Raw genomic sequence first — 13990 nt, forward strand, 5'->3', positions numbered from 1 at the left:
TACATTTAGAAGGAGAAGTGGGACAAAAACCTCTGCTAGGGGAAGGAAGGAATACTTTTGCATTTTCAGTCCTCTGTCTTCTTTCATCAACCATTTTCAGAGCATCTCTTTGGGTTAATTGAGGCTAATTGCAGTGCAATCCTAGGCATGCGTTCTCAGAAGCAAATCCCACCAAGTTCAATGGGACTTGCTCCATAAGATTGCAATCTAGGAGGCATGAAATGACCATGGATGGGCTTCTGTCTGTAAGCTCCAGTCATGTTCTTTAGCCCACCAATGGCACCCTTCTGCTTCCTTGGGATTGAAAATGCCTCTGCAGGGTTGCTAATGCTGTTTGGCCCCTGAAGGCCGAGTGCAGAATCCACCTCCCCACAAATGCTGAGCTCCTCAATGACCTTTACATTTGTAAAAAACCGGCTAAATCCATTCCTGATCCAGTTACCACTTTGTACAACTGCAAGTTTTGATGGGTGAAACGTTTCACACAAGTATGTTATGCCAGTTCTTCTACCTTTGGTCCATTTTCTTCACCTTTGTTACCATTAATTTATGGCCCTTGCCCAATCTCCTTCTGTGGAGCAAGAAATTGTACAGTGGAAGTGTTTTCTCTTTTTGGCATCTTTCCTGCTCACTCAGGCAAGTTTTCTCTTAATCAACCCCTGCTCTTAGCCTAATTAGATGTTGCAAACTGCACAAGTTTGCCATAGTGACTTGCAGTTACACTGTATCCTGAGTTGTTGTTAGTGGCAACTCATGAGTAAACATGCACCTGGGCCAAATTAATATCCAGATTACTGCAACAGAGAACAAGGAATTCCTGCCTTCTCCCCCATATTGTTTTTGATGGCTGAAATACCAAGATAGGATTGGGGGACAGAGCTGCTGAAGTTGATCCTGAGCGTTCCTGAGGATGCAGGATCAATGCAGAAGAAGAGCCATGAGGGTTGGTGTTAAGGCACAAAAGATCCCAGTTACCCCCCCCCCCCCGGCTGCCTTTTTCGTGCTGCTAATTCCCCCCAACTCTCAAGAAGACCTTCTCTTTGGGTAACAAAATGGTTCACACAAGGATGTGATACCAGCTTCTCTGTTTTTGGCCTTCAGGGGGAGATGTTAGTCCACCATCTTCACATTTGTTACCATTCATTTATCAGAGACAGCCCCTGCCCAATCTCCACCCGTGAAACAGGAAATTGTTCACTATAAGCATGTTCTGTTTTGGGGTCTTTTGTGCTCACTCAGGCATAGAAACTGAATCCAGCCAGCCTTAGGCAAGTTTGTATTTCATCAAAACCTCCTCCCAGGCTAGCTAGATGTTATGAACTGCACAAGTTTGCCATAGGGACATGGAATTAGACTATATACTGAGCTGTTCTTGGTGGCAACTCATGAGGAAACAGGCAGCTAGGCCAAATTAAGATCCAAGCCACTGCACCAGAGAAGGAGAAATTCCTGCCTTCTTCCCTATGTTGTTTTTGATGGCTGAAACAACAAGGGAGTAGGGGTGGGGGTGGGCAGAGCTCTTGAGGTTGATTCTGAGCATTTTTGATAATGCGGGATTAATGCAGAAGAAGCATCATGAGGGTTGGTGTTAGGGTTGCCAGCTACAGGTTGGGAAATTCCTGGATATTTGGGGATGGAGCATAGGAAGGGTTGAGTGTGGACAACAAAAGGAGCTCACCAGGGATGTAATATAGAGTCCACCCTCTGAAGTTGTCATTTCTTCCAGGGGAAGTGATCTCTGTCAGCTGGATGTCAGTTGTAATTCCGGGACAACTCTAGGCCCCACCAGGAGATTAGCAACCTCGGCTGCTGTACTGAAGTGGGAGGGACAAGGGAATGAAATGGCCTCTGCCCTCGAAAAGGGGCACTTATCAAAAACAAAAGAGGAGCCATTTCAACTCCTGATCTCTCTCACTCCGGCCCCACACCCAACCACAAGGCAGCTCCTCTACGCAGGCCCTGTGGGACTGATCTTTTCTGGGGTCAGAAAGAGCTGCAGCAATGTAGAAGAACAGGTGAAAAGAACACCTTCTGCATACAGAGGCAGAATTCTCCTAACATAATTATAATCTGCCAAGTTCCCACTCCATGGTCAATTATGACTGGGCAGTATCCAACTCCTCAGTATGCAGAAGTTCTAGTTTTAGCTCCTCTGCATTTCGTCAGCTCTTTCAAGGTATCCGCCTCCTGCACATACCTACAGATGTTACATCTTGCCCATTTTGCAAAGCATAGAGTCGAATTACCACATGCAATTCTTCTGCTTTCTCCAGCCCTTTCTCTACCAACAGGCACTTCTAGATGAAAAAGTCTGAAGCCCTCCCTTGTACTCCAAATTCCTTCGTTTAAATCAAAGTAATTTTGATACCTCAAAATCTGCTCTGCTTCTTGGGGACTTGGTGTGCAATGTGTTGGAACTAAATGCTATGCAATATTGTTTGATGGAAAGAAATCCAGTCCTCTTTATAAATTTATTCTTCTGGAGCAAAAAGGGGAGGGTCTTCAAACAAGGTATTTGCATAGAGGGCAGATCTCAAGCCCTGGATCCGCTTAAGAAAGAAAGAAAGAAGATGCTCATCAGAGCTACATTTCCAGAGGAAGCCCTAATGCGGTCCATGTTTTCCAGCATGCTGTGGGCCATTCTCCTTCCACTTCTCTCTCACTGCTTAGGTGTGCTGAAAATAATTTCTTTCTGCAGTTTTAAATTCAAACCTGAGCCTGTTATTCACACATATCTTTATGTTTCCAGGTGTCAGCTCTCAGCCTACACTGACCCAGCAGCCCTCAGAGTCTGTGGTGCTTGGAAAGACAGTGAGACTCTCGACCCGTTTGAGCAGTGGCTATGAGGGCTATGGTGTGGAGTGGTATCAGCAGAGAGAGGGGCAGGCTCCTCGGCTTTTGGTGTATGGTAATAACAACAGACAGAGTGGGATTCCAGATCGATTCTCTGGTTCCAAATCCGGCAGTGATCACTATTTGACGATCACTGGAGTGCAGCCAGAAGATGAGGCGACATATTACTGTGGTGTAGGTCATGGCAGTGGCAGTAGCTAGCTACGTGTAACCCACAGTGATGCATTTAGAAGGGAAAGTGAGACAAAAACCTCTGCTAGGAGAAGGAATGCTTTTGCTTTCTCAGTCCTCCGTCTTCTTTCATCAACCATTTTTCAGAGCACCTCTCAGGGTTAATTAAGGGTAATTGCAGTGCAATACTTGGCCTGCAGTTACCAGAAGCAAATATCTCCAAGTTCATTTGGACTTACGCCATATGCTTAAGATTGCAGACTTGGAGGCACAAAATGATCATGCACGGACTTCTACCTTTGGCCATCATGGCGAGAAGTTGGTCCATCTTCTTTACATTTGTTACCATTCATTTATCCCAGATGGCCCTTGCCCAATCTCCTCCTGTGGAGCAAGAAATTGTGCAGTGGAAGCATTTGCTCTTTTGGCGCCTTTCCTGTTCACTCAGGCAAGTTTTCACCTAACCAATCCCTGCTCTCAGCCTAGTTAGGTGTTACAAATTGCACAGGTTTGCCACAGGGACTTACAACTATACTGTACACTGGGTTGCTCTTGATGGCAACTCGTAAGTAAACATGCACTCGAGCCACTGGTAGAGAAGGAGGAATTCCTGCCTTCTCCCCTATGTTGTTTTTGATTGCTGAAACATCAAGGGAGTGGGGGCGGCGGCAGTGCTCCGAGCATTCCTGAAGATGCGGGATCAATGCAGCAGAAGAGTCATGAGGGTCGGAATGATGGTGGCCGGCTCCAGGGTAGAAAATTCCTGGAAATTTGGGTTTGGAGCATAGGAGGGGCAGAGTTTGGTCAACAGAAGGAACTCAGCATGGATGTAATATAGAGTCCACCCTCTGAGGTCATTTCTTCCAGAGGAAGTGATCTCTATAGTCTGGATGTCAGTTGTAATTCTGGGAGAAATCTTGGCCCCACCTGGGGAATGGCAACCTCGGTTAATGTGCTGAAGTGGGGGGGGGACAAGGGGATGCAATGGCCCCTCCCCTCAGCAAAGGGGCACTTGCCAAAAAGGAAGGAGGAGCCATTCCAGCTCCTTCTGTCCCTCTCCCCAGCCATAAAGCCACTCCTCTATGCAGGTCCTGTGATCCTGGGACTGATCTTTCCTGGGGTGAGAAAGAGCTGCAGCAACGTAGAAGAACATGTAGTGGAAACGACACCTTCTGCATAAGGGGGCAGAATTCTCCTAACTTAACCTGCAGAGTTCCCACTCCATGGACAATTATGACTGAGCAATATCTAACTGCTCTGAATGCAGACTGTATACTTTTAGCTCCTCTGCATTTCTGCAGCTCTTTTAAGATAGCCTCCTCTTGCACATACATTTTGCCCATTCTGCAAAGCAGAGAGACTAATGAATGAACGCATACAGTTTCCCCACTTTGCCCAGCCATTTCTGATCCTGACAACTAACTGTGAATACTGGAGGAAAAGGACAAGTGACCTCCCTTGACCTCCAGATTCTTGGAGTTAGATTGAAAATAATTTGGAGACTACAAAGTCTGCTCTGCCTCCTAGTGAGTTAGTGTGCACTCGTTGCACCCTCATTGTTCTTTTATACTGATGGATACCTACAACTTGTACGTGCCAAGCAATAAGACATGACATCAGATTGGGATGAATTGCATTTAGTAGTGATGGTGTCACTGAATTTCTATTATATGTGCTTTAATATATGAGTGCATGGGTATATTGTAATACTGACAGGGGGATAGAGTATGGCCATTGTTTTCCTTGCCCAATATGCCAGATTCTGCTGCTTTGTTTGTACTGAACATTCTGTGAGAGGTTCAGCTGAGCCTGCTTGTGCAGATACACTCCCTTACTATTATTAGAAGGAGGGAATAAGGCCAGTCTCCAAGGATAGAATTGCAGTTGCAGCAGATGGTAAAGTATTTAAAAACACTTAGAATATATTTGAACTTCTCTTGCTCCATACATACACTTTTTAAAAAGGTCATTTTTTCTCTGCGATGACGAACAACCCATCCTTGTTCTAAGTGGGACCACATTCAATTTTTTTCTTTGACTGTGATGAGGTAAATGCTCTGCATTATTGTTTGATGTAAAGAAATCCGGCCCTTTTGATATTTTTCAGGAAGAAAAAGGGGAGGGTCTTCCAGCAGGTTTTATGACCAATGAGCAAGCAATAAATTTGCATAGAGGGCAAATCTCTAGCCCTGGATCAGTTTAAGAAGGAAAGAGAAGATGCTCATCAGAGTGACATTTCCACAGGAAGCCCTAGTACAGTCCATGTTTTCCAGCATGCTTTGGGCCATTCTCCTCCCACTTCTCTCTCACTGCTCAGGTGTGTGGAGAAGAATTTCTTTCAGCAGCTTTAAAATTAAAACCCAGTCCTCTTATTCACACTTATCTTTATGTTTCCAGGTGTCAGCTCTCAGCCTACACTGACCCAGCAGCCCTCAGAGTCTGTGGTGCTTGGAAAGACAGTGAGACTCTCGGCCCGTTTGAGCAGTGGCTATGAGGGCTACGTTGTATCATGGTATCAGCAGAGAGAGGGGCAAACTCTTCGGCTTCTGATGTACAGTGACAGCAGCAGACCCAGCGGGATCCCAGATCGATTCTCTGGTTCCAAACTGGGCAGTGATCGCTATTTGACCATCACAGGAGTGCAGCCAGAAGATGAGGCGACATATTACTGTGGGGTAGCTGGTGGGAGCTGGTTACCCACAGCGATACATTTAGAAGGGGAAGTGAGACAAAAACCTTTGCTGGGGAAGGAAGGAATGCTTTTGCTTTCTAAGTCCTCTGTCTTCTTTCATCAACCATTTTCAGAACACTGTCCCACGGTTAATTGGGGCTAATTGCAATGCAATCCTAGGCATGCGTTTTCAGAAGCAAATACCACCAAGTTCAATGGGATTTACTCCATATGTGTATGATTGCAGCCTTGGAGGCATGAAAAGCTCATAGATGGACTTCTCTCTGAAAGCTCCAATTATATGTTTTAGCCAAGCAATGGCACCCTTCTGCTTCCATGGACTCGAAAATGCCTCTGAGGGTTGCTAATGCTGTTTGTCCCCTGAAGGCCAAATGCAAGTTCAACCTCACCAACGCTGAACTCCTCAATGACCTTTACATTTGTAGCAAACAGGCTGAATCCATTCCTGATCCAGTCAACATGTTGTACAAGTGTCAGGTTTTTTGTGGATGAATAATAATAATAATAATATTCGATTTATATACCGCCCTTCAGGACAACTTAATGCCCACTCAGAGCGGTTTACAAAGTGTTATTATTACCCCACAACAATCACCCTGCGAGGTGGGTGGGGCTGAGAGAGCTCCAGAGAACTGTGACTCGCCCAAGGTCACCCAGCTGGCTTCGTGGAGGAGTGGGGAATCAAACCCGGCTCTCCAGATTAGAGTCCCGTGCTCTTAACCACTACACCAAACTACACCAAAATGCTTCACACAGGGATGTGAGGCTGGAACTTCTGCTTTTGGCCATCAGGGGGAGATGCTGGTCCACCTTCTTCACATTTCATAGCATTAATTTATCACTGACTGCCCTTGCTCAATCTCCTCCTGTGGAACAGGACATTGTTCACTGGAAGCGTGTTCTGGTTTGGGGTCTTTCCTGGTCTCCCAGGCACAGAGACTGCAAGTTTGCACCTGATCAAACCCTTGTCTCGGCCTAGCTAGATGTTACCAACTGCGCAAGTTTGCCACAGGGATTTGTTGCAACTATACTGTATAGTGGGTTGTTCTTGTGGCAACTCATGAGTAAACATGCACCCAGGCCACTGCAGCAGAGAAGGAGGAATTCCTGCCTTCTTCCCTATGTTGTTTTTGATGGCTGAAACATCAAGGGAGTGGGGTGGGCAGAGCTCCTGAGCATTCCTGAAGATGCAGGATCAATGCAGCAGAAGAGTCCTGTGGGTTGGAATTATGGCGGCCATTCCAGGTTGGGAATTTCCTGGATATTTGGCAGTAGAGCAGGGGCAGGGTGGAGTTTGGAGAGCTGAGGGAGCTCAACATCTGAAGCTGTCATTTCTTCCAGAGGAAGTGATCTCTGTCTTCTGGTTATCAGCTGCAGCAATGTAGAGGAACATGTGAAAACGATACGTACTACACGCAGAGGCAGAATTCTCCAGACTTAACCTACAGAGTTCCCACTTGCTCCATGGACAGTTATGACTGGGCAGTATCTAACGGCTCTGTATGCTGAAGGTATTGTTTAACTCCCCTGCATTTCTGCAGCTCTTTCAAGGTAGCCTCTTCCTGCAGAAACCAACATGTGTTGCATCTTGTCCATTCTGCAAAGCAGTGAGTTGAATTAACACATGCAATTCTTCCACTTTCCCCAGCCATTTCTCTTCCTGAGGACCCACAGGCACTTCTGGATGAAAAAGTCTGAAGCCCTCCCTTGAGCTCCAGATTCCTTTCTTTAAAATGAAAGCAATTTGGAGTCTGCTCTGCTTCTTGGGAAGTTAGTGTGCAATCATTGCATCCTCATTTTTCTTGCGCACTGGTGGATACTCACAACTTGCATGTAAAGTAATCAAACACGACACTACACCAGAAAGGATCGCATTTAGTAGCAATGTTGCCAAATTTGTATCTAATACACTGGAAAATATGAGCATGGGCATATTGTGATGCTGACCTTCAAATACATCAGAAAGCATTACGAGGCCAAATCGCGGCCCGGCTCAGACTGTCTATCTGCACTAGAAAAAGTCTCCTCTTCACCCTCCTACGTAGCCAGGAAACCCTAACTGGGATGGGGTGGGGTAGGGGGAATATTGCCCTTGTTTTATTTCAAAACGTGCCAAGATCTGCCTTTTGTCACATTCTGTGACAAAACTGGGATTCTTGCACCAATACACTCTTCTAAGATTATTGGAAAGAGGAAATGACCAGTCTCCAAGTATAGATAGTAAGTTTATTGTAATTAGCAATTGTAATTAGAAAATTTACAATTAACAAATAAAATATACGATTTATATATACTCCATAAACTCCAAGGACTACAAAGTACAAGTACAGCAAGTAATACCCTAGGGCCATAAGATATAGAAATATTTATCCGGATTCCCCTCTAGTTACCACAGATACTCTTATCTTTTTTGCTGCAATAGAGAGACTTTATAAGACACATCCGCATCTATATTAGGTAGCAATATAGAAATGTTCTTGACTTCTGAGTACTGCTTTAAATTATCTAAAATTGCTGCCTGGAATTTGACTCTAGGGGTACAGTACAGTGGATAGGTGAGGATATAGTGGGGTGGATCCTCTATTTCTTTAGAGCTGCCTATGCAAACATGCTGAGCTGGCAGGATATGGTTGAAGCAGCCATCCAAAATTGCCATGGGCAACGTAAGGAAGTAAACGATAGTCTGTGTGTTTTGAGATATTAACTAAATAAGCAGCTCTAGAGTGATTGTGTTTAAATAATTTGTAGCATGGTGCTGCCTTTGAATTTAAAATTGATGTGCTATCTATCTTTGCCTCAAAATCATATATCCAGTTCTGGATTTCAAAATTATCAGTTGCCGAGCCCAAAAAGTCATCTGGGATAGAATATCTGGAACATATACTGTCATGAAACATAAGACGCTGAGGATTTTTAGATAGTAACATGTTTATGGATCGTTGGCTAAGGGTGTTAACTCTAGTGTTTTTGTTTCTTCTCCAGAAAGTTATGATAATTAAATGGGCTCATGCCCTGATAGAGGGAATTCCAGTTTCAGCTCTCATCAGGGCAGCCGGCGAGCCCTTAGGGAGGGCTAAAATGTGCCTTAAAAATGGTTCTAGATACATTCAAGACCGACCAGAGTTGTTTCATTCCACCTCCAATATACGATTACAATTGCCAAGGCTGGTAAAATATATGAAAACCATTGGAACATACATGAGCATCCAGTTCATATGCAGACATTTAAAAAATCCATTTGTCTCCTTGCTCTGATGAACAACCCTTTTTTCCGGCTAAGTGGAAATGCATTAAAATGTTTTCGTTCTTTGAATGGGTTGAACTAAATGCTATGCAATATTGTTTGATGAAAAGAAATCCAGTCCTCTTTATAAATTTATTCTTCTGGAGCAAAAAGAGGAGGGTCTTCCAGCAAGGAATTTGCATAGAGGGTGGATCTCAAGCCCTGGATCAGTTTAAGAATGAAAGAGAAGATGCTCATCAGAGCTACATTTCCAGAGGAAGCCCTAATGCGGTCCATGTTTTCCAGCATGCTGTGGGCCATTCTCCTTCCACTTCTCTCTCACTGCTTAGGTGTGCTGAAAATAATTTCTTTCAGCAGCTTTAAAATTAAAACTCAATCCCGTTATTAACACTTACCTTTATGTCTCCAGGTGTCAGCTCTCAGCCTACACTGACCCAGCAGCCCTCAGAGTCTGTGGTGCTTGGAAAGACAGTGAGACTCTCGGCCCGTTTGAGCAGTGGCTATGAGGGCTACGTTGTATCATGGTATCAGCAGAGAGAGGGGCAAACTCTTCGGCTTCTGATGTACAGTGACAGCAGCAGACCCAGTGGGATCCCAGATCGATTCTCTGGTTCCAGATCGGGCAGTGATCGCTATTTGACCATCACTGGAGTGCAGCCAGAAGATGAGGCGACATATTACTGTGGTGTAGATCATGGCAGTGGCAGTAGCTTTGTGTAACCCACAGTGATACATTTAGAAGGGGAAGTGAGACAATAACCTCTGCTGGGGAAGGAAGCTTTTGCTTTCTCAGTCCTCTGTCTTCTTTCATCAACCATTTTTCAGAGCACCTCTCAGGGTTAATTGAGGCTGGAGCATGGGAAGGGTTGAGTTTGGACAACAGAGGGAGTTCAGCAGGGATGGAATATAGAATCCACCCCCTGAAGTTGTCATTTCTTCCAGAGGAAGTGACCTCTGTTGTTTGGATGTCAGTTATAATTCCAGGAGAACTCTAGGCCCCACCTGGAAATTGGCAACCTCAGATGGTGTACTGAAGTGGGAGGGGCAAGGGGATGAAATGGCCCCTCCCCTCTAAAAGGGGTACTTATGAAAAATGAGGGCGGAGCCATTTCAAATCTTTGTCTCTCTCGTTGGGCCCTGCCCCCAGCCACAAGGCAGCTCCTCCTCATAGGTCTTGTGATTTTGAGGCTGACCTTTCTTGGGGTCAGAAAGCATTGCAGCAATGTAGAGGAACATGTGAAAATGATACCAACTGCATATGGAGGCAGAATTCTCCTAATTCAGTTATAACCTGCAGGATTCCCACTCCATGGACAATTATGACTGGGCAATATCTAACAGCTCTGTATGCTTAAGGTATTGTTTAATTCCCTTGCGTTTCTGCAGCTCTTTCAAGGTAGCCTCTTCCTGCAGATACCAACATGCAGGGCTTTTTTTCAGCAGGAACGTGGTGGAACGGAGTTCCAGCACCTCTTGAAAATGGTCACATGGCCGGTGGCCCCGCCCCCTGATTTCCAGACAGAGGGGAGTTTAGATTGCCCTCCATGCTGAGCGGCATGGAGTGCAATCTAAACTCCCCTCTGTCTGGAGATCAGGGGGCAGGGCCACCGGCCATGTGACCATTTTCGCTGAGGGCCATTTAAACTTTAAAAAAACTCCCCCCTTGTTCCAGCTGACCCAAAGTGACATCATTGTGCAGTCCTGAGTTCCACCACTGAGTTCCACCACTTCTTTTCCCAGAAAAAAAGCCCTGCCAACATGTGTTACATCTTGTCCATTCTGCAAAGCAGTGAGTTGAATTACCACATGCAATTCTTCCGCTTTCCCCAGCCATTTCTCTTCCTGAGGACCAACAGGCACTTCTGGATGAAAAAGTCTGAGGCCCTCCCTTGAGCTCCAGATTCCTTGGGTTAAAATGAAAGTAATTTGGAGACCCAAAATTCTGCTCTGATTCTTGGGAAGTTAGTGTGTAATAGTTACATCCTCATTGTTCTTGCATGCTGATGGATACCACAACTTGCATGTAGCAAGTAATCAAACATGACACCACACTGGAAAGGATTGCATTTAGAAGCAATGTCACCAAATTTCTATCTAATATACTGGAAAATATGAGCATGGGCATATTGTAAAGCTGACCTTCAAATACATCAGAAAGCATTACAGGGCCAAATTGCTGCCTGGCTCAGACTATCTGCACTAGAAAAAGTCTCCTCTTCTCCCTCCACATAGGAAACGCTGATTAGGGCGGTGGGGGTAATATTGCCATTGTTTTATTTCAAAATGTACCAAGATCTGGCTCTTGCTGCCTCTCAACATTCTGGGATGGAACTGAGCTTCTTGCACCAATATACTCTTCTTAGATTATTGGAAAGAGGAAATGACCAGTCTCCAAGTATAAAATTGCAGTTGCCAAGGCTGGTAAAATATTTCAAAACCATTGGAACATACCAGAGTATCTTCCAGTTCATATGCAGGCATTTTAAAAATACATTTGTCTCCTTGCTCTGATGAACAACCCTTTTTTTCGTTGAAGTGGGAATGCATTAAAATATTTTCTTTCTTTGAGTTGGTTGAACTAAATGCTCTGCAATATTGTTTGATGTAAAGAGATCCGGCCCTTTTGATATTTTTCAGGGGGAAAAAGGGGAGGGTCCTCCAGCAAGGAATTTGCATACAGGGTAGCTCTCAAGCCCCGGATCACACTTAAGAAACAAAAGAGAAGATGCTCATCAGGCCGACATTTCCAGAGGAAGCCCCAGTGCGGTCCATGTTTTCCAGCATGCTGTGGGCCATTCTCCTTCCACTTCTCTCTCACTGCTTAGGTGTGTGGAGAAGAGTTTCTTTCAGCAGCTGTAAAATTAAAACTCAATCCCATTATTCACATATATCTTTATGTCTCCAGGTGTCAGCTCTCAGCCTACACTGACCCAGCAGCCCTCAGAGTCCGTGGTGCTTGGAAAGACAGTGAGACTCTCGGCCCGTTTGAGCAGTGGCTATGAGGGCTATGGTGTGGAGTGGTATCAGCAGAGAGAGGGGCAGGCTCCACGGCTTCTGATGTACAGTGACAGCAGCAGACCCAGCGGGATCCCAGATCGATTCTCTGTTTCCAAATCGGGCAGTGATCGCTATTTGACCATCACTGGGGTGCAGCCAGAAGACGAGGCGACATATTACTGTGGTGTATATCATGGTAGTAGCAGTAGCTATGTGTAACCCACAGTGATACATTTAGAAGGGGAACTGAGACAAAAACTTCTGCTGGAATAGGAGGGAATGCTTTTTCTTTCTCAGTCCTCTGTCTTCCTTCATTAACCATTTCCAGAACACCTCTCAGGGTTAATTGAGTCTAATTGCAGTGCAATCCTAGGCATGCGTTCTCAGAAGCAAATCCCACCAAATTTGATGAGACTTACTCCATACGTGTGTGATCTCAACCCTGAAGGCACGAAATGCTCATGGATAGACTTCTATCTGTAAGGTCCAATCATACGCTTTATCCCAGCAGTTATGCATCTGACGAAGAGAACTGAGGTTCTCAAAAGCTTATGCTAAAGTAAAGTTGGTTAGTCTTAAAGGTGCTACTGGACTCTTTACTATTATCCCAGCAGTGGCACCCTTCTGCTTCCTTGGGCTTGAAAATGCCTCTGCAGGGTAGTTAATGCTGTTTGGCTCCTGAAGGCCAATTGCAGAATCAACCTCCTCACAAAGCCTGAGCTACTCAATGACCTTTACATTTGTAACAAACAGCCAAAATCCATTCCCCATCTGTGAACTGCAGCAGAGAAGGAGGAATTCCTGCCTTCTCCCCTAGGCTGTTTTTGATGGCTGAAAAACCAAGGTAGGGAGAGGGAGGGCAGAGCTCCTGAGCATTCCTGAAGATGCAGGATTAATGCAAAAGAAGAGCCATAGGGATGAGTCTTCCTAGGTCAAGGTTGGATCAGCTTAAGAAACAAAGTGAAGATGCTCATCCAAGTTACATTTCCACAGGAAGCACCAGTGCTATTGATATTTTCCAGTGCAGAAACCAAATCTTTATAGAACTGAATTTGATCTCTGCTCAAAGAGATGGAAGGACAGGAAATTCACCAAGCCCAAATCTTATCTCCAAGGCAAGAACAACCTCCTGACCAGCTCATCTTTATAGACAATAAACATTTCTGGTTATCATGAACAGTGCAAAAAAAGCGAACAAAGAGAATGCTGAACAAACCAAGATTCTGAAATATGGGATTGTCTCAAAAATGTCTTTTCACATGGGAGGGAATGCACTTTACATCTAGATTTTTTTTACTATGCATACAAATATTGGATTCATAAATGCCAATCTTTCAAGTTCCCATATATCAAAGTAACCTGGAAATGGGCCAAAAAGAAATCCAAGAAAGCCATTTTTAAAAAATTGCACAAAGAATGACACAAATTCAAGATTTGCCCCTTGAATGACCTTTAAGTTTGTGATGGAGATCTTAAATATATTTCTGATGCAGCCAATGCTTTGTACAACTGTCAGATTTTATGGGTGAAATGATTCACACAAGGATGTGATGTTGGCTTTTCTGCCTTTGGCCTCCAGGGGGAGGTGTTGGTCCACCTTCTTCACATTTGTTAGCTTCAATTTATCACAGACAGCCCTTGCCCACCTGTGGAACAGGAAGTTGTTCACTGTAAGCATGTTCTCTTTTAGGGTCTTTCCTGCTCACTCAGGCACAGAGATAAAACCCAGTCAGCCTTAGGCAAGTTTGCACCTGATCAAACCTTGCTGTGAGCCTAACTAGACATTACAAGCAACACAAGCTCACCACAGGGACTTTCAGCAGTACTGTAGCTGCCTTTTCCTGGTTGCAACATGTGTGTTAATGTTAATTCCAATCTATGCCACTATGCAGGAGATAAAGGAATTCCTGGCTTCTCCCCCTGTGATCTTTTCAGTTACTAAGTACCTAGGGATGCTCAAGTGAATCTCATTTCATGTGTTCTCCCTTCATCTTTCCATGCACTCGATCGCACAGTCACACTTCAGTTTGCTC

The 13990-nt window shown here is 44.8% G+C and overlaps 3 gene segments (V, D, J or C); all 3 read left to right on the forward strand.

The window, feature by feature from the left end:
• Positions 1-5241: 5241 nt before the first annotated feature.
• LOC129340988 (immunoglobulin lambda variable 4-60-like) lies at positions 5242-6208 on the forward strand. The segment is given in 3 exon segments: positions 5242-5341; positions 5422-5747; positions 6083-6208. Coding segments are annotated over 3 exon segments (552 nt in total).
• A 3010-nt stretch (positions 6209-9218) lies between these two features.
• On the forward strand, positions 9219-9680 carry LOC129341448 (immunoglobulin lambda variable 9-49-like). The segment is given in 2 exon segments: positions 9219-9289; positions 9370-9680. Coding segments are annotated over 2 exon segments (375 nt in total).
• A 1038-nt stretch (positions 9681-10718) lies between these two features.
• On the forward strand, positions 10719-12176 carry LOC129340989 (immunoglobulin lambda variable 9-49-like). The segment is given in 2 exon segments: positions 10719-10749; positions 11866-12176. Coding segments are annotated over 2 exon segments (342 nt in total).
• Positions 12177-13990: the final 1814 nt, after the last annotated feature.

The sequence above is a fragment of the Eublepharis macularius genome, chromosome 13 (genome assembly GCF_028583425.1).
Source record: "Eublepharis macularius isolate TG4126 chromosome 13, MPM_Emac_v1.0, whole genome shotgun sequence".
NCBI classification, from domain to species: Eukaryota; Metazoa; Chordata; class Lepidosauria; order Squamata; family Eublepharidae; genus Eublepharis; species Eublepharis macularius.